The 21,096-nt window shown below is 38.0% G+C and overlaps 1 protein-coding gene across 3 annotated transcripts in view; it reads right to left on the reverse strand.

Moving 5' to 3' along the window:
* Positions 1-21,096, reverse strand: part of LOC150091388 (DDB1- and CUL4-associated factor 6-like) — a 405,008-nt gene that overhangs the window by 295,814 nt on the left and 88,098 nt on the right. For all 3 annotated transcript variants that reach the window (XM_090375313.1, XM_090375305.1, XM_090375299.1), the window contains exon 4: positions 4,513-4,605. In XM_090375313.1, the coding sequence (XP_090231439.1) occupies positions 4,513-4,605 (93 nt within the window). The remainder of the gene's footprint in view (positions 1-4,512; positions 4,606-21,096) is intronic.

The raw sequence follows: 21,096 nt of genomic DNA on the forward strand, positions 1-21,096 counted from the left end.
CCATTGTATAAGGCGATGGTCAGGCCACACCTAGAGTACTGTATACAGGTCTGGAGGCCTCATTTCAAGAAGGATGTAGAGCTGCTGGAACGAGTACAGAGAAGGGCAACAAGATTAGTGAATGGAACAAAGGGGTGCTCTTACGAAGAAAGGCTTAAGTTTTGCAAATTACAGTGTCTGGAGACTAGGCACCAGCGAGGTGATCTGATAGAGGTGTATAAAGCCTTGAATGGTTTAAGCATGCTCAATGCTGATGGGATTCTTCCTCTAGCTCAGAAATATCACCTGAGAGGGCATAAATTCAAATTGAGGAAAGACAGATGTAGGATAGACGTGCGGAAATTTGCCTTTAGCCAGCGCGTGGTTGGTTGGTGGAACAGACTTCCATCCCTTGTGGTGGAGGTTGATAGCCTAAATAAGTTTAAGGCTCAGCTGGACAGGTATTTTGAACGAACAGAGGGGTGAAGTGGAAGTGGTTTTTTTTTTTTTTTTTTTGGCTGATGCTGCATAAGCTTGCTTTCTTGCATCAAATGCCTCTACTAATGCTAATGCTATATCATTAAATTTAATTACCCTTGACAAATATCATTAACATTAGTCCACGTTGAGCAGTGTCCATTGATTACCACTCTGTCTTCTGCCACTCAACCATCCCTTTATCCATAGCAGCAATTTGCCTCGAATGCCACACTTCTCCAATTTGTGCAGCAGTCTTCCATGCGCAACAGTATCAAAAGCCTTTCTAAGATCCAAATATATAATATCAAAGTTATTCCCTGCATCCAGTTCTTTTGTGACTACATCATAGTATCCAATTAAATTGGTCAGACAAGACCTGCCCTTAACAAACCCATGCTGTGTCTGAGCTATAACTGAATTCTTGTCCAGATGATCCTGCAGTGCTTCTTTAACCAGTGCCTCCATTAATTTTCCTGGAACCGAAGTTAAACTAACAGGTCTATAATTACTTGTGTCAGCCTTTGATCCTCCTTTGTGAATTGGGGTTACATTTGCACATCTCCAGTCCATGGGTACCTCCCCTGAGTCCAATGAAGCTCTCATAATTATGGCTAGGGTTTTGCTTACTTCCTTTGCTGCCTCCTTTAATATAACTGGATAGATCCCATCCACCCCAGGTGCCTTTTTTATGTTTATCCTCAAAATTTCTCCTCCACTTTCCTCTCAGTTATTACAAAATCATCTAGCTCACTGCCAATGTTTACTTCACCTACGACATTCCCCTTCCTGAATAACTCCTCATGTGTGAATGTAGATGCAAAATACTCGTTTAGATTGTTAGCCACCTGAGCTGGATCCTCAACTGTTGAACCATCAACATCCAGTGGAACAATCTGATTCATCCCTTTCCTTCTTGAGTTTAAATAGGTAAAGAACTCTTTTCTGTTTTTCTTTGCATCCTTTGCCAAGGATTTCTCATAATCTGCCTTTGCCTGCCTAATCTCCTTTGTGACTTGGTTACAGACCAACTTGTATCTATCATAGGCTTCCACGTCACCCATTAATTTGTATGTATCCCATGCATTTTTCTTCTCTGCCATATGTCTCATTAGTTCATCTGACAACCATTTAGGCCTGAACCTTGAACAATATTTCTTGGTTGGTATGTAAAGCCTGGTAGCTTCCAAGATTAGTTCCTTGAATGCTTCCCATTTTGAATTTGCTGTTGGTAACATCATCAGTTGGTCCCACTGTATAGAATTTAAATACTGTCTCAGACCATCATAGTCGCCTTTAAGAAAGCAAAAACCCTTCCCTTTACCTATGATGGTAGTTACCTCGTTGAGTAAATCCCACTTCAGCACACTGTGATCACTGCCACCCAGTGGTTCATTTATCTGCAGATTCCTAATGCATGAAGAATCACTACTGATAATCAGATCAAGAGTATTACTCCCTCTAGTTGCCTCCCGAACATGCTGGTGTAGAAAACAATCATCCAATAAATCCACAAAAGCCTTGCTAGTGTGTGAGTGACCAACCCACAAATTCCAGTCAATATCTGGGAAATTAAAATCCCCCATTATAAGACTCTCTGATTTACTGGCCCATTCTATTTCCCTGTACAGTATCTTATTATACTCATCAGAGTCATTAGGCCTATAGCACACTCCTACTCTCAATTTTGATTTACCTATGCTTATGTCACACCAAACTGACTCAACACTGCACTGTCCAGCGATGTCAACTGGCTTCACTTCCTTGGATTTTATGTGTTTTTTAACTAATAGCATAACCCCTCCTCCCTTCCTATCCTGTCTATCCTTTCTGTAGACGTTGTACTCCCCAAATTCCAGTTCTGCATTCCTTATATCTGTGTGACACCACGTCTCTGATATCCCAACAATATCTGCCTTTGATGTTTTGAGTAATACCTCAAATTCATCAAATTTATTTACTAAACTCCTAGCATTAGTGTACACGCAAGTATACATGCACCTGTTTCTATTCTTAGCTACCCTAACACAACCCATGTGTTTACTTGTACCGCAATGACTTCCAGCAGTCTCTGAAATATCCTGCATCTTGTTTTTCAGGCTTCTGCTCATTCCAATAGAAGCAGTGCAAGAATCTCTTTCACCTCTGCCAGTGGCTACTGTTAATCCATTAGTCTTTGTCTCCCCCCAAGCTAGCAGTTTTCCGACCCACCTAACACTGCCTCGATAGCATCAGCAAATATTCTTGCACCCTTTCTATTTAAGTGTATCCCATCCCTGTAGAAGCAATCTCTTCTGTTAACAAGTACAGTCCAGGCTGAAAAAAATTCTACCCCTTCAGCCTTGTACAATCTTTCCAGGGCCGAATTGATCGACAAGGCTCTCATCATATACTCCCTCCTATCGTGTCTGGGCAGAATTGCAGACACTTTCAAATTCAACCCTACTTCACGGCTTTTTTTCAACAGTGACCTGTACTTGTTAAGCAATTCCGCTGGTCTCCTACTCTTAATATCATTAGTGCCAACGTGTACAACTATATCACCTTTTGTGCCCTTAAAAGATGATATCTGCTCTACAACGTCATCAACCTTTGCCCCTGGCAGACATACCCTGGTCCTGTTCCAAGAAGGTTCCAAGAACCATCAAGAAAAGGACCTGGAGGGTAATTGTGCAGGCAGATATGAAGTTTTCTGAGCATAGCAGATGATCTGCAAGAGTAGCTCATGGTGTCTTGTCAATGATATACAGGAATTTTTCTAGCAGGGATAAAGAGGTGATTATCCCCTTGTATAAGACAATGGTCAGCCCACACCTTGAGTACTGTGTACAAGTCTGGAGGCCTCATTTTAAGAAGGATGTAGGGCTGTTGGAACAAAAACAGAGAAGGGCAACAACATTAGTGAATGGAACAAAGGGTTGCTCTTATGAAGAAAGGCTTAAGTTTTGCAAATTACAGTGTCTGGAGACTAGACACCTGCGAGGTGATCTGATTGAGGTGTATAAAGCCTTGAATGGTTTAAGCATGCCCAATGCTGATGGGATTTTTCCTCTTGCTCAGAATAATCACCTGAGAGGGCATAAATTGAAATTGAGGAAAGACATAGGGTAGATGTGCGAAGGTTTGCCAGCAGCCAACGGGTGGTTGATTGCTGGAATTAACTTTCATCTGTCGTTGTAGAAGTTGATAGCGTAAATAGATTTAAGGCAGAACTTGACAAACATTTAGAGCAAGTGGATGGGTGAAATAAAGGGTTTTTTTTTTTTTTTTTTTGGCTGATGCTATATAAGCTTGCTTTCTTGCATCATGTGCCTTTGCTAATGCTAAAAAAAACAGAAGGAAATTTCATTTATATTAGCCTTGTGAAATAGGTCTAGGGTCACAAAGGAACAAACAACTCCCTCTTACACAAAAAATAAATAAATAAATAAATAAAAAATACACACACCAACTAGAGAGAAAATGGAAATTGTGTGGAAAATCATATCATAATAATAAAGTGTTGGAGTGCCCTTTAACATTCACACTTCTGATTTCAATTTATTAGCCATTCATAAATATATGAGAATATTCATATATTTATGGGTGGTTGATAAATTGTAATGAGAAGTGTGAATATTAAAGGGCACTCCAACACACATTAGAACATGCTTTACCACACAGATTCTGTACAGTAGATATATATATATATATATATATATATATATATATACACACACATAGTGTACAGAAAGCAGCATGATAAAATTCTTATAAAAAAAAGGCATAAAAATTTTAACATTAAATTACTACTCCAAACTGTAGTGAAGTATTTTTACTTATTATCTTATCATCCTACATTACAGAATAATACCTTTCAAGTGAATATATTATAATTCATGAAGTTCTCAATATTTGTACTCCAGTTGAGTATTTATCAACTTGTTTAAAGTGAATTTAGCAATATATCCTGAAAGATAATCTGATTTTTAAACCAGGTTGTCTTTCAATGTTGTTGAAAAAAGTAACAAACTTTCAGAAAATTTTCAGGACCAATCCTTTTAAATCTATACTTACTGAGTGTTTATACCCATGTGTTACACAAAGGTATTTATCATCAGCACCCGAGAGAATATACTCTCCACTTTCATTCCAGCATATAGTATTGACCTAAAAATAAATGAACACAATACAGTTCTGTTAAGATAGCATTTACTGATAAGAAAAATGATGAATTTACAAATGACACAGAATGAGTATACAAGGCCATGCCAAAGCTGATCCTCAGAATGATATCATTTACATATACTGCATGTACAAAAAAAAATATAACCTATAGGAAAAATTTGCATAACATTTATTATGGCATTTTCATAATCAATTATATGCAAATTAGATGATTAGGAAATTGACCAGAAGTAAAAAAAAAAAAAAAAAAGTGGATGGATTTGATCCAATGTTACCAATAGTAATTAAACAAAGTACTATTACCAGTCAGCCAGTAATTCCATTTTCTTCAAAACTACATACGCACACGTGAGCCACTGTTGTTTTTTCTCTCCTTTTGTCAATTTAATATATATTAATAAATATATGCTGAGTGATCACTGAACTGTGACCACCTACTTAATACCGTGTTCCATGGATATATCTGCTATTTGCCTAGGCATAGCCTCGACTAAATGCGTGAAGTCATCTGTAGGGATCTGTAGCCATGCTACCTGCAAGCCTTACCACAGTGTCAGTATAGGTGACAGTTGCATGTCCATACACCTCATTTCCCATAAAAAAACACTCCACAGGTATTCAATTGGACTGAGGTCAGGCAAATTTGGAGGCCAATCAAGATGGGTGATATCTTCATTGTGTTCCGTGAACCACTTGTGCAGCATGGACCTGATGACATAGCACATTATCGTCTTGGAAGATCCCATTTCTGTCCAGGAAGAAATGCCACACAGCAGGGTGCACGTGGTCTCCTAAAAGCTGCCAGTAAACCTCACCAGTTAAATGTCGGCCCATACACATCAAGGGTTCTTGTCCTTGCCAGAAAAATGTGCCCCAAATTAAGCAATCACCATCATCTTCCAGAATAGTAGACACCATACATGATGGGTCCATGGACTTGTATTGTTTACACTATACACAAAGGCATCTGTCGGCATGTTGAACCAGGTATCTGGATTCATCTGACCAGTGCACTCATTTCTAATCCTCCAGTGGCTAACCAGCATGTTGTTAAAAACACAGCACTCACCACTGATGATGATCAGCAGTGAGAAGAGTGTGTGTCTCTCTCTCTCGTCATCCGCTGTGGAACCCCATACATCTCAGTGTGTAGCACATCATTTCAAATACTGTCCTTACACTCCCTATATTGTACTGTGATGTCAACTCTTGCACAGTGACCTGCCACTGAGCTTATGCAATGTCCTACACCCTTTATTTACCATAAAAATCCACCTTGCATAATCCTTTATAGTTCTATCGGCAGGAGGTGGTTTGACCCATCTGACATCATTCTTTGAACACCTTAACCACAGTGGGCCATGAGCAACCAACACGACATGGTGTTTCCAATATGGATCACCATGATCCAGATGCACACCCACAATCATGCCATTTTAAACCTCTGTGATATCATTTCTATATCTCATGGTCGTTACTTTATCACTTCGACTACAAAATCAGATGCAAATTACCACTGCTCTGGCATAGGAAGCTATTTGGCTTTTTATACTGTGAAATATACAACATAGCCCATTATTGATGGGATGGTCATAATTCCATGATCACACGTGTGTGTGCATGTGCGTGCGCGTGTACTCAGTTCCAAGCAATAATTTCATAATCAACTAATTTGTGCACAACTGATTATTATTCATTTCATTATGTCCATTCCATTAATTATTTGATTATACTCATTCCAATCCTCACAAAAGGGCATATAATTAAATTTTTTGTAAATATGGCCTTGTCAAGGCTTTTCCAAACAAGAAATTGCCATCCCACTCCCACTTCATGAAATGTCTCAGTAATACTGTATTCATTTTACTGCATTTCCACCATATGAAAAGTTCAAATTGATACTACTAATTTCCTGACTCTGAGAGATGGCTCCTGGATGTGGCTACTTACAGTCTTCAATTTTAACAAAGCCCTGGTTATCAAATACTCAAAATGTGTCCATTAATGGTGTTACTTATTTGCTGCGTGGGTTACTTATAGCTACTTGGGTGCTCTTCCAGCTAAGAAATGTGATTTGAATACACACAATATACTCAATATCCTTTAAAATCTCCATTAAGCAAAGCACATCAACCTATGTCTGGACTTCTTGATGGACATAATCCTTTTGAAATCAGCTTTCCATGGAACACAGGCCCCAAATATGCCAAAAAAGTGAGAGATATACATAATCATATTTCTAGCTGCAACCAGATTTTAGGGAGTTTGTCAGACAACAATGTTTCCCCCAAATGTCTGCACAACTGTTGATAATCTCATTAAAGGCAGTAACATAGTTATTTGCATAAAACTACACATGGAAGTATGCAGTTTCATGCAAGAGTTTCAATTTGGCAAAACCATACCAAATTTTCAGAAATGTACACAAGTTCCATAGATCTCATGAGAAATGTCTGAGAACCATATCCTGAGAATTCAGAGAATTAATACACCCATCCAAATGAATTCATGCCTCACCTGTCCACAATCAATTATACAGTTTCTGAGCAACATGATTTACATGGTCCATGAACCTCTGGAAATATTGGAGATGGCTGATTTGGTCTCACTGCAGCAACTGTGCACGATTTCACTTCAGTGGATTGCATAATGCATCGTTTTACAAATTTATTTGGAATCATTGCAGCATAAATGAATTTAAATTTTCTTTCTGGAAACAATTTCAGTCTCCCACTTTTGAATGCATCTTTGTTACCTCCAGTGTTATCAAATTTGTCATAAAGGCATTTAGTGGTTGACTTACACTGAGTGATCACTGAATTATGACCACCCCTACGAAAACTGAATGCAATCCGTTGATCACGTGAGGTACGAGAGTGCGGAGTTAGTCGACCTACATAGCATAGATAAGGTGTCAGTGGTTCATTAGGTAGTAAAATTTCGAGCGTAATGGGTAAAAGGAAGGATTTATCGGACTTTGATAAAGGACAGATTGTGGGTGCTTGACAAGCTGGTGCCTCGATTTCCGAAATGGCTGAACTGGTGGAATGTTCAAGAGCCACTGTAGTTAAAGTGTACCAGGACTGGCATCAAAATGGTCAAACAACGACCTGATTGTCAAAACTGCAAAGGTCAGCAAAAGGTTTATGTTAGAGGTGAGCGGCGGATCCAACAACTTGTACAGGCGCAGCACTGTTGAAGAGGACTACCCAATACAACATGGACCAACCCGGAAAAATATTTGGCATAACCATGCATTGCACGCTCGCACGTATGGGCTATACCAGCAGACTATCCTTATGGCATCCTCTGCTAACCAAGGTTCATCGGCATAAAAGACTCGCCTGGTGCAAAGAGCATGCAAGTTGAACGTTAAAAGACTGAAAGAAGGTGTGCTGGTCAGATAAGTCACGTCATTTACTCCACACCGTGGATGGTCATGTACACATTTGGCATCAACAACATGAGGCTCTTCATCCATCATGCATGGTATCAAAAGTGCAGGCCGGTGGAGGCGATTGTATGGTGTGGGGCATGTTTCACTGGCAGGAACTTGGCCCCCTGGTGCATGTGGTTTTGATTTGATTTGATTTTGATTTTACTGGCGCAAACACGACTACAGTTATGCTGCACCAAGAAAAGATTAAAATATCAACAAAGATAAATTCTGGTAATCTTTAAAAAGGTTACCTCGTCAAATTGTTATATATATATATAAGGCAGTATAAGTTTAAAGGTAAATTATCCAATTTATATGTGTAGGTGCATGTGGAACAATGTATCAGTGGTCTCCGCTGTCGTCAACTGCTTGCTGACTATGTACACTTTTTCCCAAATGGCAATGGTGTCTTCCAAGATGACAATGCGCCGAGCCATCAGGCACTTGTTGTGCAGGAATGGTTTGAGGAACACAGTTCTGACTCCCAAGCATATCGACTGGCCTCTGAACAACCCCCCCACCCCCGTAGAGCACTTGTGGGGCACTATGGAAAGGCATATCAGGCGTCTGGATACACTAATCACCTCCATACCTGCATTGCTGGCCACATTACACACAGCTTGGTTGGCCATACCTCCCAAACGCTTCCGACATCTTGTTGAATCAATGCCATGTTGGACAGCTGCTGTACTGAGAGCAAAAGGAGGACCTACCAAGTATTAGGTAGGTGGTCATAATTCAGTGATCACTCAAGTGTATTTGGCAGAATACATTCATTTTCATATTTCTCTAGTCATTTCAAAATTCCAATTTATAATGTAATTTAATCATCTAAAAAAATAAAAATCACATCAGTGGGCTATATTTCTTTTTAATACACTATTATTTATTAACTGACAAATGAAAATGACATTTCCACATGCAGTGTACTTCAAAATTGAATGGAACAAATATAGGAGCATATTCTACAGCCAAAAAAAAACAATAGAAAGTTCCTATAAACATAGGCCTCAAATCTTTATTTCCAAAATATTAAACCTTAATCATAAATTACAAAATCCTTTAAAATGACAAAACATGTTATGTTGAAATTTATGTCATAAATATATGACTGTGCAAAACAGGCTTTAAACAATACAAAACATACGTACCAACAACACCAACTACATCAATCATACCAAGCTGGGGGTAACCAGTGTGACAGAGTAGTATTCAGCAGTGTCAACTATTTGAGTTTCAGGTTCCAACAACTACCTCATTGTTTACAGCATTTGTTAAATTGATAATATGGAAGACACTAAAAACTGATTGATTTGATTTTAATTTAAAGAATTCCTGTTCATTGATATGCTGAAAAATTTCATGCTGTGGAGAAATTACTTAAATAAATAGGTTTGCTAAATCCAGTAAACATTGATATCAAGAGAGCGCAATGTACTGTAAATGTTGAAGAGCAAATACTTCATGCTTTACAACTATCTCCTGCCACAAGTACCAGAAGACAGTCAGGTAACATAAAAGTTTCATCTGCAAGCATATGGAGGCCATTACGTGAACAGCAACTGTATCCATTTCATAACAGGCCAAGAACTGTTATGAACTTCCATCATAGGCTCATTTTTCAATGTAAACGTGATCATCAACCATGTTTAGGTTGAGAAATTAAGAAATTACTTAAGTTTTACACAAAATGGAATTTAGTTCCTAAAAAAACTCGTACTTAGGGCAAAGAAAACCCACATATGATTCTCAAAACTCATTATTAATATATCTTTTCCTTTACTGTTGTGATATTATTAGAAACAATCTTATTGGTCCTTGTTTTTTACTAGCAAGGCAATTTGTGCTAGCAACACCCCTTGAAAATTGGCAAAGGATGCAATTTATGCACAATGGTGCATCAGCCCACCTTTCCCCATGATGTTTCTGACACTTTTTTAAATAGGGAGTACAATAACTAATGAACTGGTTGGAATGGACCTGTACAATGACCACTGCAATTACCCACCTCACACATCCTAAGATTACTTTGTGTGGGTTCAACATGAAATCCAGGGTTTATTCTATGCATATTACCATGCAAGATGAATTGAGAAATCACATTTGGAGACCAGTAAGAATAGTCCTGAAATGATCAGATGTGCCAGGGATTCATGGATTTGTCATACTGAATACTGCAAAAAATAGAGGTCACTTTGAACAGTTGTTGTAGATGCTTTTTCCCTTTTTAGAGGTATGCATAGAATAAACCCTAGTGAAATGGTAGCAGTTTTTTTTTTTGGCTGATGCTGCATAAGCTTGCTTTCTTGCATCATATGCCTCTACTAATGCTAATGTTTCAGTTTAATTTTATGTGGTATGTAATTAATGATTAATGTTTAATATCTCAGAAATAAAGACTAGAAAAATGTTTATAACTTTTTTTCTTATTTTTACCTGTAGAATATGTTCCTACATGTGTTCCATGCACAGTATATAAGTGATCAAAATCAATTTCACATCACCTAGGGTAAATTTTAGTAAATAAGTTATCAATTTTATAAACAATTCCAATTTAGTTTTTCAATTTAATCTTCAAAATAAAAATCTACATTTTGTTTCAAAAATGCTCTATAATAAATAACTCTCTCTCATAAATATGTATTATCTCATTTATGTGGATTATCTCATTAATATGTATATGCCATCCAGACATGTTTTAATGATATCAACTGAGAGTGGGGAAAATAGATATGAAATCAGTGAAAAACTTGACAAAAAACTGCAACAGAATGCTGCATCCATTATATCCCCATCACCCTTAAATTGCAATAAACATATTCAGGTGATACTAGGGCTTACAAAACCAAGATCCCGGGATCCCAAATACTGGCAATTTTTTTCCACTATACAAATACCAGTACTGATACAAAAAAACCAGTTTTTCTGTACTAATTTAAAAAATAATTAGTTTATGATTGAATCATATAAAGGTGATTTTATAACCACCAACCAAAAATTATAAATACAGTATTTACAAACATATACTGCAGCAGAATTTAGCAAATAAAATGTCATGTAACTAGATTCCAAAGCTCATTGGAACAGTTTATTGTCCATGCTTGAATGCTTTTTGAGTTGAGATATTGTGTGCAGGAAGCTTTAATTGATTTAGATTCAAGCATTTATTTTTGTGAGGATGAAATTAATTTATTATCTGTGGCTATATCTACATTAATACCAATAAAGGTAGCGGTAGAGGCATTAGCATTAGTAGAGGCATATGATGCAAAAAAGCAAGCTTATTCAGCATCAGCCAAAAAAAAAAAAACACACACACCACTCCCATTTCACCCCTCCGTTCGTTCGAAATACCTGTCCAGTTCAGCCTTAAATTTGTTTAGGCTATCAACTTCAACAACAAGTGATGGAAGTCGGTTCCACCAACCAACCACCCGCTGGCCAAAGGCAAATTTCCGCACATTTATCCGACATCTGTCCTTCCTCAATTTGAATTTATGCCTTCTGAGGTGATTATTCTGAGCAAGATGAAGAATCCCATTGGCATTGAGCATGCTCAAACCATTCAAAGCCTTATACACCTCTATCAGATCATCTCGGCGGTGCCTAGTCTCCAGACTCAGTAATTTGCAAAACTTAAGCCTTTCTTCGTAAGAGCAACCCTTTATTCCATTCACTAATCTTGTTGCCCTTCTCTGTACTCGTTCCAGCAGCTCTACATCCTTCTTGAAATGAGGCCTCCAGACCTGTATACAGTACTCAAGATGTGGCCTAACCATTGCCTTATACAAGGGAATAATCACCTCCTTATCCCTGCTAGAAAAATTCCTGTATATCATTGACAAGACACCATGAGCTACTCTTGCAGCTCGTCTGCACTGCTCAGAGAACTTCATATCTGCCTGCACAATTACCCCCAGGTCCTTTTCATTCTCCACCACTGTCAGTGTAGTACTGCAGAGTTGATATGTTGCTCTGTGGTTACTGTTTCCCATATGTAGTACTTTACATTTGTCAATGTTAAACTTCATTTGCCACCTCTCAGCCCATCTGCTCAACCTTTCCAGATCCTGTTGCAGCAGCATAGTGTCAGTAGTGTCCTTGACAACCCTGCCAACCTTTGTATCATCTGCAAACTTGAACATTAAACTTGATATCCCATCATCAATATCATTCATAAACACCGAAAACAACAAAGGACCCAACACTGAACCCTGAGGAACTCCACTAATAACATTAGTCCACGTTGAGCAGTGTCCATTGATTACCACTCTCTGTCTTCTGCCACTCAACCATCCCCTTATCCATAGCAGCAATTTGCCTCCAATGCCACAGTGTTCCAATTTGTGCAGCAGTCTTCCATGTGCAACAGTATCAAAAGCCTTTCTAAGATCCAAATATATAATATCAAAGTTATTCCCTGCATCCAGTTCTTTTGTGACTACATCATAGTATCCAATCAAATTGGTCAGGCAAGACCTGCCCTTAACAAAACCATGCTGCATCTGAGCTATAACTGAATTCTTGTCTAGATGATCCTGCAGTGCTTCTTTAACCAGTGCCTCCATTAATTTACCTGGAACAGAAGTTAAACTAACAGGTCTATAATTACTTGTGTCAGCCTTTGATCCTCCTTTGTGAATTGGGGTTACATTTGCACATCTCCAGTCTATGGGTACCTCCCCTGAGTCCAAAGAAGCTGTCATAATTATGGCTAGGGGTTTGCTTACTTCCTTTGCTGCCTCCTTTAATATAACTGGATAGATCCCATCCACCCCAGGTGCCTTTTTTATGTTTATCCTCAACAATCTCTCCTCCACTTTCCTCTCAGTTATTACAAAATCATCTAGCTCACTGCCAATGTTTACTTTACCTACATCATTCTCCTTCCTGAATAACTCCTCATGCGTGAATGTAGATGCAAAATACTCATTTAGATTGTTAGCCACCTGAGCAGGATCCTCAACTGTTGAACCATCAATATCCAGTGGACCAATCTGATTCATCCCTTTCCTTCTTGAGTTTAAATAGGTAAAGAACTCTTTTCTGTTTTTCTTTGCATCCTTTGCCAAGGATTTTTCGTAGTCTGCCTTTACCTGCCTAATCTCCTTTGTGACTTGGTTACAGACCAACTTATATCTATCATAGGCTTCCATGTCACCCATTAATTTGTATGTATTCCATGCATTTTTCTTCTCTGCCACATGTCTCATTAGTTCATCTGACAACCATTTAGGCCTAAACCTTGAACAATATTTCTTAGTTGGTATGTAAAGCCTGGTAGCTTCCAAGATTAGTTCCTTGAATGCTTCCCATTTTGAGTTTGCTGTTGGTAACATCATCAGTTGGTCCCACTGTATAGAATTTAAATACTGTCTCAGACCATCATAGTCGCCTTTATGAAAACAAAAACCCTTCCCTTTACCTCTGATGGTAGTTACCTCCTTGAGTAAATCCCACTTCAACACACTGTGATCACTGCCACCTAGTGGTTCATTTATCTGCAGATTCTTAATGCATGAAGAATCACTACTGATAATCAGATCAAGAGTATTGCTCCCTCTTGTTGCCGTACGAACATGCTGATATAGAAAACAATCATCCAATAAATCCACAAAAGCCTTGCTAGTGTGTGAGTGACCAACCCACAAATTCCAGTCAATATCTGGGAAATTAAAATCCCCCATTATAAGACTCTGATTTACTGGCCTACTCTATTTCCCTGTACAATATCTTATTATACTCATCAGAATCATTAGGCCTATAGCACACTCCTACTCTCAATTTTGATTTCCTTATGCTTATGTCACACCAAACTGACTCGACACTGCTCTTTCCATCATGTCGACTGGCTTCACTTCCTTGGATTTTATGTGTTTCTTAACTAATAGCATAACCCCTCCTCCCCTCCTGTCCTGTCTATCCTTTCTATACACATTGTATTCCCCAAATTCCAGTTCCGCATTCCTTATATCTGTGTGACACCACATCTCTGATATCCCAACAATATCTGCCTTTGATGTTTTGAGCAATATCTCAAATTCATCAAATTTATTTACCAAACTCCTAGCATTGGTGTACACGCAGGTATACATGCACCTGTTTCTATTCCTAGCTACCCTAACACACAACCCATGTGTTTACTTGTACCACAATGACTCCCAGTAGTCTCTGAAATATCCTGCATCTTGTTTTTCAGGCTTCTGCTCATTTCAATAGAAGCAGTGCAAGAATCACTTCCACCTCTGCCAGTGGCTACTGTTAATTTATTAGTCCGTGTATCCCCCCCAACTAGCAGTTTTCCGAGCCTCCTAACATTGCCTCGACAGCATCAGCAAAAATTCTTGCACCCTTTCTATTTAAGTGTATCCCATCCCTGTAGAAGCAATCTCTCCTGTTAACAAGTACAGCATTATGCCACAAAGAAGCAAATCTTTTAACTGCAGAGGCTAACATAAAATTATTGATGAAACTCTTGGCAATAAAAATTCTGAAATATATACAGCATTGAAACTCCATATTTCACAGAGGCATACACATTTATCACAGGTTCTTCAGTATTTGCAAAATGAGACACAATACGACTGCAAACTATTTAGTATTAGTAATGGCCATATATGGTGCAAGAAAGCCTAAAGCTTATGCTGCACCAGCAAAAAAAAAAAGAAAAAAAAAGAGTAAATAAAACATAATTAATAGAGAATAAAAGAAAATCAAACAGACAACCTAAGAATTTCCTACCTCCAATAGGCAACTAGCTATCTAGCTGACCTCTGAATTTCCCCAAACTGTCAGCCTCAACCACTGATGTAGGTAACTTATTCCATTAATTTATAACTCGCTGGTTAAAATAAAACTTCCTGCCATCCAGTCTAAACTCCCCCCAGCCCCTCTGTAACTTGAAGTTATGGCTCCTAGTTCTAGAATCATTTCTAACTGTGCAAATTTCATCCTCATTCACTTTACTTTTTCCAGTCAAGCTTCCTCTAAGGTGCCTAATTTCCAAGCTGTGCAACCAACATATTCGAAGTCTTTCCTCATATGGTCACCCTTTTTCCAATCTCATCAGGCAAGTTACCAGTCCTTTGGACCCTTTTTTTAGGTGCAGTCTTCATACTTGAACACAGTATTCCAAGTGTGGTCTAACAATAGCCTGATATAATGGGTTTATGACATCCTTATCTTTACTAGCTAGCAACTGTTCGATAAATCATCAATAAGACACCATGGACCTTCCTTGCAACCTCTCCACAATGCTCAGAGAACTTCATATTTGACTGTATCATAACTCCTAAGTCCCTTTCTTCTACTACTGACTTTAGTTCAACTACACCAAATGTATAAGTTATTTTGGGGTTGCTATTACCCAGGTGTAAGACCTTGCATTTTGCTGAATTAAATCATAGCTGCCACTTTTCTGACCATCCCTGTTGTCTATCTAGGTCATTCTGAAGAAGCTCTGCTTGACTGTGATCATTAACTACTCTACCAACCTTTATACCATCCGCATATTTAGCATCATGCCCTCTATACCTTCATCGATGTCATTTAAGAAAAATCAAAAACAACACTGGTCCCAATACTGATGGGACCATATTCCTCAGATTGGGTTAATGTAAGAAGTGTGGGTTCCAAAGGAACCCCACTTTTTACATTAACCCAATCTGAGGAATAACCATTTATCTCAATCCTCTGCCTGATGCCATCCTGCTATACATCTAAGGATTTTCCCTGTGATTCCAACCTGTTTCAGCTTATTAAGTAACTGCTCATGTGGGACTGAACCAAATGCTTTGCAGAAATCTAAATAAAAATTGTCGAAATTATTCTCTAAATTCAGCTCAAGAGTGACCCTGTCAAAATAGCTAACCAGATTTGTTAAAATGATTTTCCCTTTACAAAACTATGCTGTGTATCCTTCAAAATTCCATTTCTATCTAAATGTTCCTGAAGTCTGCCCCTGATCATTGCCTCCATGATTTTCCCTACTACTGAAGTTAGGCTGGCTGGTCGGTAATTTCCCACTTCACTCTTAGAACCGCCTTTAAGTATTGGCGATACATTGGCAGTTTTCCAATCCAACAGAATCTCTCCGAGTCCAGTGATGCTCTTATTATTAGCCTTAATGGTTCAATACACTAATGATTCAATACCCACTTGCCGCCTCCCTTAAGATTATAGGGTATATGCCATCAACCCCAGGAGCCTTACTTGCCTGTGGGTGCAAAAGATTTTGCATTAAATAATCATGTGAAATTTCAATATCATTAATTACATATTTTTCCACTTCATTCCCATATGTGATCATTGACATAAAGGGTTTTTCTTCTGTAAATATGGATGCAAAGTAACTGTTGAGTTCATCTGTAACATCAGTTGTGGTATCTAATACTATCTATCCCATGCAATTACATATGGGACCAATCTGATTTGTCCTTCTCTTCTTTGTATTTATATATGTTAAGAATTCCATATCTGCACTCTTTGCTCTCCTCTTTATTTCTTATTCCCACTCTTTGCTCTCTCCCAGACTCAGTAAAGATACTATACTGAAAATTATACTTCGCTTAATAAAACATCTTTCTCCTTCAGAAAATGAACAGAATTCAACCATGGAAGTCCAACATGGAACAGCATCAGCTTTCTGCAAATTCTTTCCAATATAAAAAATTGCTTGACTCTAATGAGATTTTAAAAGATAAACTTGAGTCGGCATTTAATGAAATACTTTTAACTATTCCTGCTATAAAAAGTTCAAAGCTTAGAAAATATGGACTGAGATCATGTACGACTAGCTCAGTAAATGATCCAGCATAGAACCTGAAAGGGAGTTTTCTGCCGCTAATCAAACAAGTACAAAAGTATATACAGTTTAAATGATAACAAGGATGCTTAAACATAATTAAACTTTGTAGTAACAAAATGTGTAAACATATTTGGAGGCAACTACTAAATTTTGGACAGTAGTAAAATCAATTTGTCATGATTTTGCGACATGAAAATGACGGCATTTGACATCATTTCCATTTCATAACAAAGAAATATGGAGTCAGGAGAGGAGACCTCGCAAAGGATCATGGGAGGTGATCTTGGATGTGCTCAGATCTGGCATAAATCAGCTGGTAACGGAAAAATGTTTATCATTCGGGGCATACCACTTAGGTGGCTTTGGCCTAACCATTGCCACCCAAGGCAGAAATGTTTATAACTGGAGAAATGGATATCTTGGAAAATTTAAAGTAAAGCATTTAAAGCAAAGGATCATTGGAGATGATCTTGGATGTGCTCAGAGCTGACACGAACCAGCTGGTTGTGGAAAAAACACGGGAAAAGCAAAAAGAACGGAGTCGGGAGAGGAGATCGCACAAAGGATTGTGGGAGATGCTCAGAGCTGGCATAAACCAGCTGGTTACGGAAAAAAGTTTATGATTCAGAGCATATCACTTGGGTGGCTTTGGGCTAACTATTGCCACCCGTGGCACAAACCACTTTTGGTAACCAGAGAAATGGATATCTTGAGGGCAGTGATCTTGGATGTGTTTGAGCCTTACCAGTTCAAGTGTGTATAATGTAGGCATTACAGTACCTGTCTGTATTGCTGAAGTGGTTGTATATTTCCATCAAGAGGTGAATCAAACATTTTTCTGCATCCAGCTGGACTGGTCAAGAATATTTGAATCGGTTTGCAACTGGGAGATAACAAACTCCAAATTACATGTATGAGTAGAATCGTTTGCTTGTCATTGGCCATTCTCATTAAGTTGCAGAAGTCCTAGTTAGTCATCAAGTTTTCACGTTTCTTTGCAATTGTGCTGAGTCGGTTTAGGATGGCGAGCTTTAGATCCCCATTCATCTTGCTGTTTGGATGATTATAAAAGTTTTTAAAGGGGTCTTCTTCTCGCAGTCGCGTTACAAGGCTATGCAGGTCATTACCACATGCTTTGTCAGGGTCAATGTCGTCGTTGTCTTGACACATCGTCTTATATATTTCAATCGTTTTGTGAATGTCCACGTCCGATTCATGCAATTTACAATCTGATATGAGCTCTGCGTTGTCATCGTAGATCTTGACGTATTTCATCTCTGACAGTATTTCTGTTTCCTCATTGCAAAATGGAATGTGCAGCATTACCATCTCGTGCTTGTGCTTGTTGAGATCCTGAGCCAAGTCATAGTTTTGATAGCATATTATGTGTGGATACTGTCGTGTCTTACAGACCTTGTTGGTGCTGCATTTGTAATTTGCAACAAAGCATGACAGAGTATTATTATTATTATTTATTATTAACCATATGGTGCAAGGAAGCCTGAGGCTTATGCTGCACCAGCCAAAAAAAATTTTTTTCCCTATTACCCTGAGAGAGAGAGAGAGAGAAAAGTAGAAAGGAATCACCAAGAAAGAGAAGAATGATGATATCCAGCTCAGGACCCTGGGTGTGCCAAGCCCATACTCACCAGATGTGAGCCCCCAGGGGCTCACCAGATGTGAGCCCCTGGGGGTAAGTAACATGATCTCACATGATAGTATGATTGTAACAATATACATACTTGTATTGTTGCAATCATACTACTCAACAAATGGCTACAATCAAATGGGTAATTAGGCTATTGGCCTAACCTCTTCCAAACATTGATTTGGTAGAGTAAATAATGGCTGTGAGCATAAATTAGATTGTTCATGATTTCGGTTCCAGCTGTTCAAAATTTAGTAGGTGTCATCAAAGATGTTTATACATAAAACATCTTTCGTGTGTACAGGGTACACGCAATTTTTTTTTTTTAGAGTAATCGTGTTTTTAATAATTTTTTTTCAGAATATTTATTATTGTAATAAAAGTAATTACAGTACTTGTTTTTTTTTTCATACTTATTGCACCTAATTGTCATCAAAATTTGAGAAAAATGTTTGCCTTTGGAATACCAGTATCCCAGTTTCATAAATTAAAAATGCCGAAATACTGATATTGTAAGCCGTAGTTGATATGCACTGAAATATTCAGGTTTTTAAATTTATGCCATGTACGGATTTATAAGGATCACAAATGTAAATGAATCATAAAAATTCCCAATGCACATGTGAGATCAGACACCCATTTACAAGTTTAGGTAACACTCAACAACAGTATGAAGATTGGCAGGATATTGCATAATCCTATGATGAAAGTGATTGGGAATCATGTAAACACATCCACCCACATAGAGTTGGAAACAACTTTACAAAATAATATATATTTCAGCTTGTGTCATTTTAATTGATTTATAGCAAGGAAAAGCATTTGCAAATGTTTTGAACTTATTTCATATTTCATGAGAAAGATTAATGACTATACATTGTCTGACCAATTTGACTGAATACTACGATGTGATCACACAAAGGAACTGACAGCAAAAAATAATTTTGATATCATATCCTTGAATTTCTGGAATGCTTTTGATACTGTTGCACTTTAAAGACTGCTGTACAAATTGCAGGGGTGTGGCATTAGAGGCAAGTTGCTACTGTGGATAAAGGGATGGTTGGACACTGCTTTTCATGGACTAATGTTATTAGTGGAGTTCCCCAGGATTTGGTATTGGGTCCATTGTTTTCTATATTGATCAATAATATTGATGAAAGCATATCAGGCTTAATGTCCAAATTTGCAGATGATACAAAGGTTGGCATAGCGGGTAATGACAGTATGCTACTGCAAGATCTAGAAAATTTAGGCAGATCAGCTGAGAAATGGCAATTGAAGTTTATTAACAAGTGCAAAGTACTGCATATGGGTAGCGGTAACCCTAGAGTTTTTTTTTTTTTTTTTTAGGTGCATTAGCAACTAAGGCCATATTGCTCCGGAATATGTGGTGGTCATTCTCTGACCTTTCCGCATCCTCCGTATTTGGTGGTGACGGGCTCGAACCCCGGCCTAATCAAGAAGCGTGTGCTATGCACTGCTACCACAGAGTAATGTACCAACAGTATGATATTACAATCAAGGTAGCAGAGAATGAAAAAGACTTGAGGGTAATTGTGCAGTAAGATATGAAGTTCTCTGAGCAGTGCAGATAGGTTTCCAGGGCAGCTCTTGGGGTTTTGTCAATGATATGCAGAAATTTTGCTAGCAGGGATAAGGAAGTGATTATCCCATATATAAGGCAATGGTCAGGCCACACCTTGAGTACTGCATGAAGGTCTGGAGGCATGATTTTAGGAAGGATGTAGAGCTGCTGGAACGAGTACAGAGACGGGCAACAAGATTGGTATATGTATAATAAAATTATTCATTTAAATTTTACTTCTCATTTAAGTTTTCATGACATTTCCGTTACACAATATTAATAATTTTTAAGGAACACATTCATCATTACAAATAGTGTATTTCCAACTAAAAAAAAACCATCCAGGTTATACAAATATTTTATATATGTAAAACATTTATCAAAATCCTTTCTATATTATGTTCTCTAAATAGGGCATTCTCAGCAGAATGCCCTCTACTATTCATATTCCTATTTATATTCCTTTTTTTTTTTTTTAAAGTTCTTATGACATTACTTTCTATAACACTTTTCTTAACTTTTATAATATCAAAATTATTTTTTACATCTATCAACCATCCTTAGTATTTTCAGTTTCTTCCAGTGAAGATTTATGTGAAGATTGATCTCCCAGATATCTGTCTATAACTGCAGCTTCCTATTCAAAGATTATCGAACTACAACTTCAGAGATTTCAGACTAAGTATCCCCTTTTTACCTTCCAACAGCACTAAAATTGTTAAATTCACTTAAGAATTTGGGTGTAAAGAGAGAAAATATATTTGTGTGAGATACAATGTCAATATCTGCTGCAGATAATCCTCCCATTTGCAAATTTTTCTGTTCACCATTGAAATACAGGTGATCCCTGCTATGCATGGATTCACACTTACACGAAGTCTATGCGACATGGATCGTGCCATATGTGGCCCAAGGTTTGCAGTAGTGCAGTGTATCTGACTCAGCCATGCTACCTTATTACATAGCATGTAGTTGCTTTAGCATGACTGAAT

This window comes from Mastigoproctus giganteus, chromosome 1 (assembly GCF_048544385.1).
Source record: "Mastigoproctus giganteus isolate SK-2022 chromosome 1, ASM4854438v1, whole genome shotgun sequence".
Classification (NCBI taxonomy): domain Eukaryota; kingdom Metazoa; phylum Arthropoda; class Arachnida; order Uropygi; family Thelyphonidae; genus Mastigoproctus; species Mastigoproctus giganteus.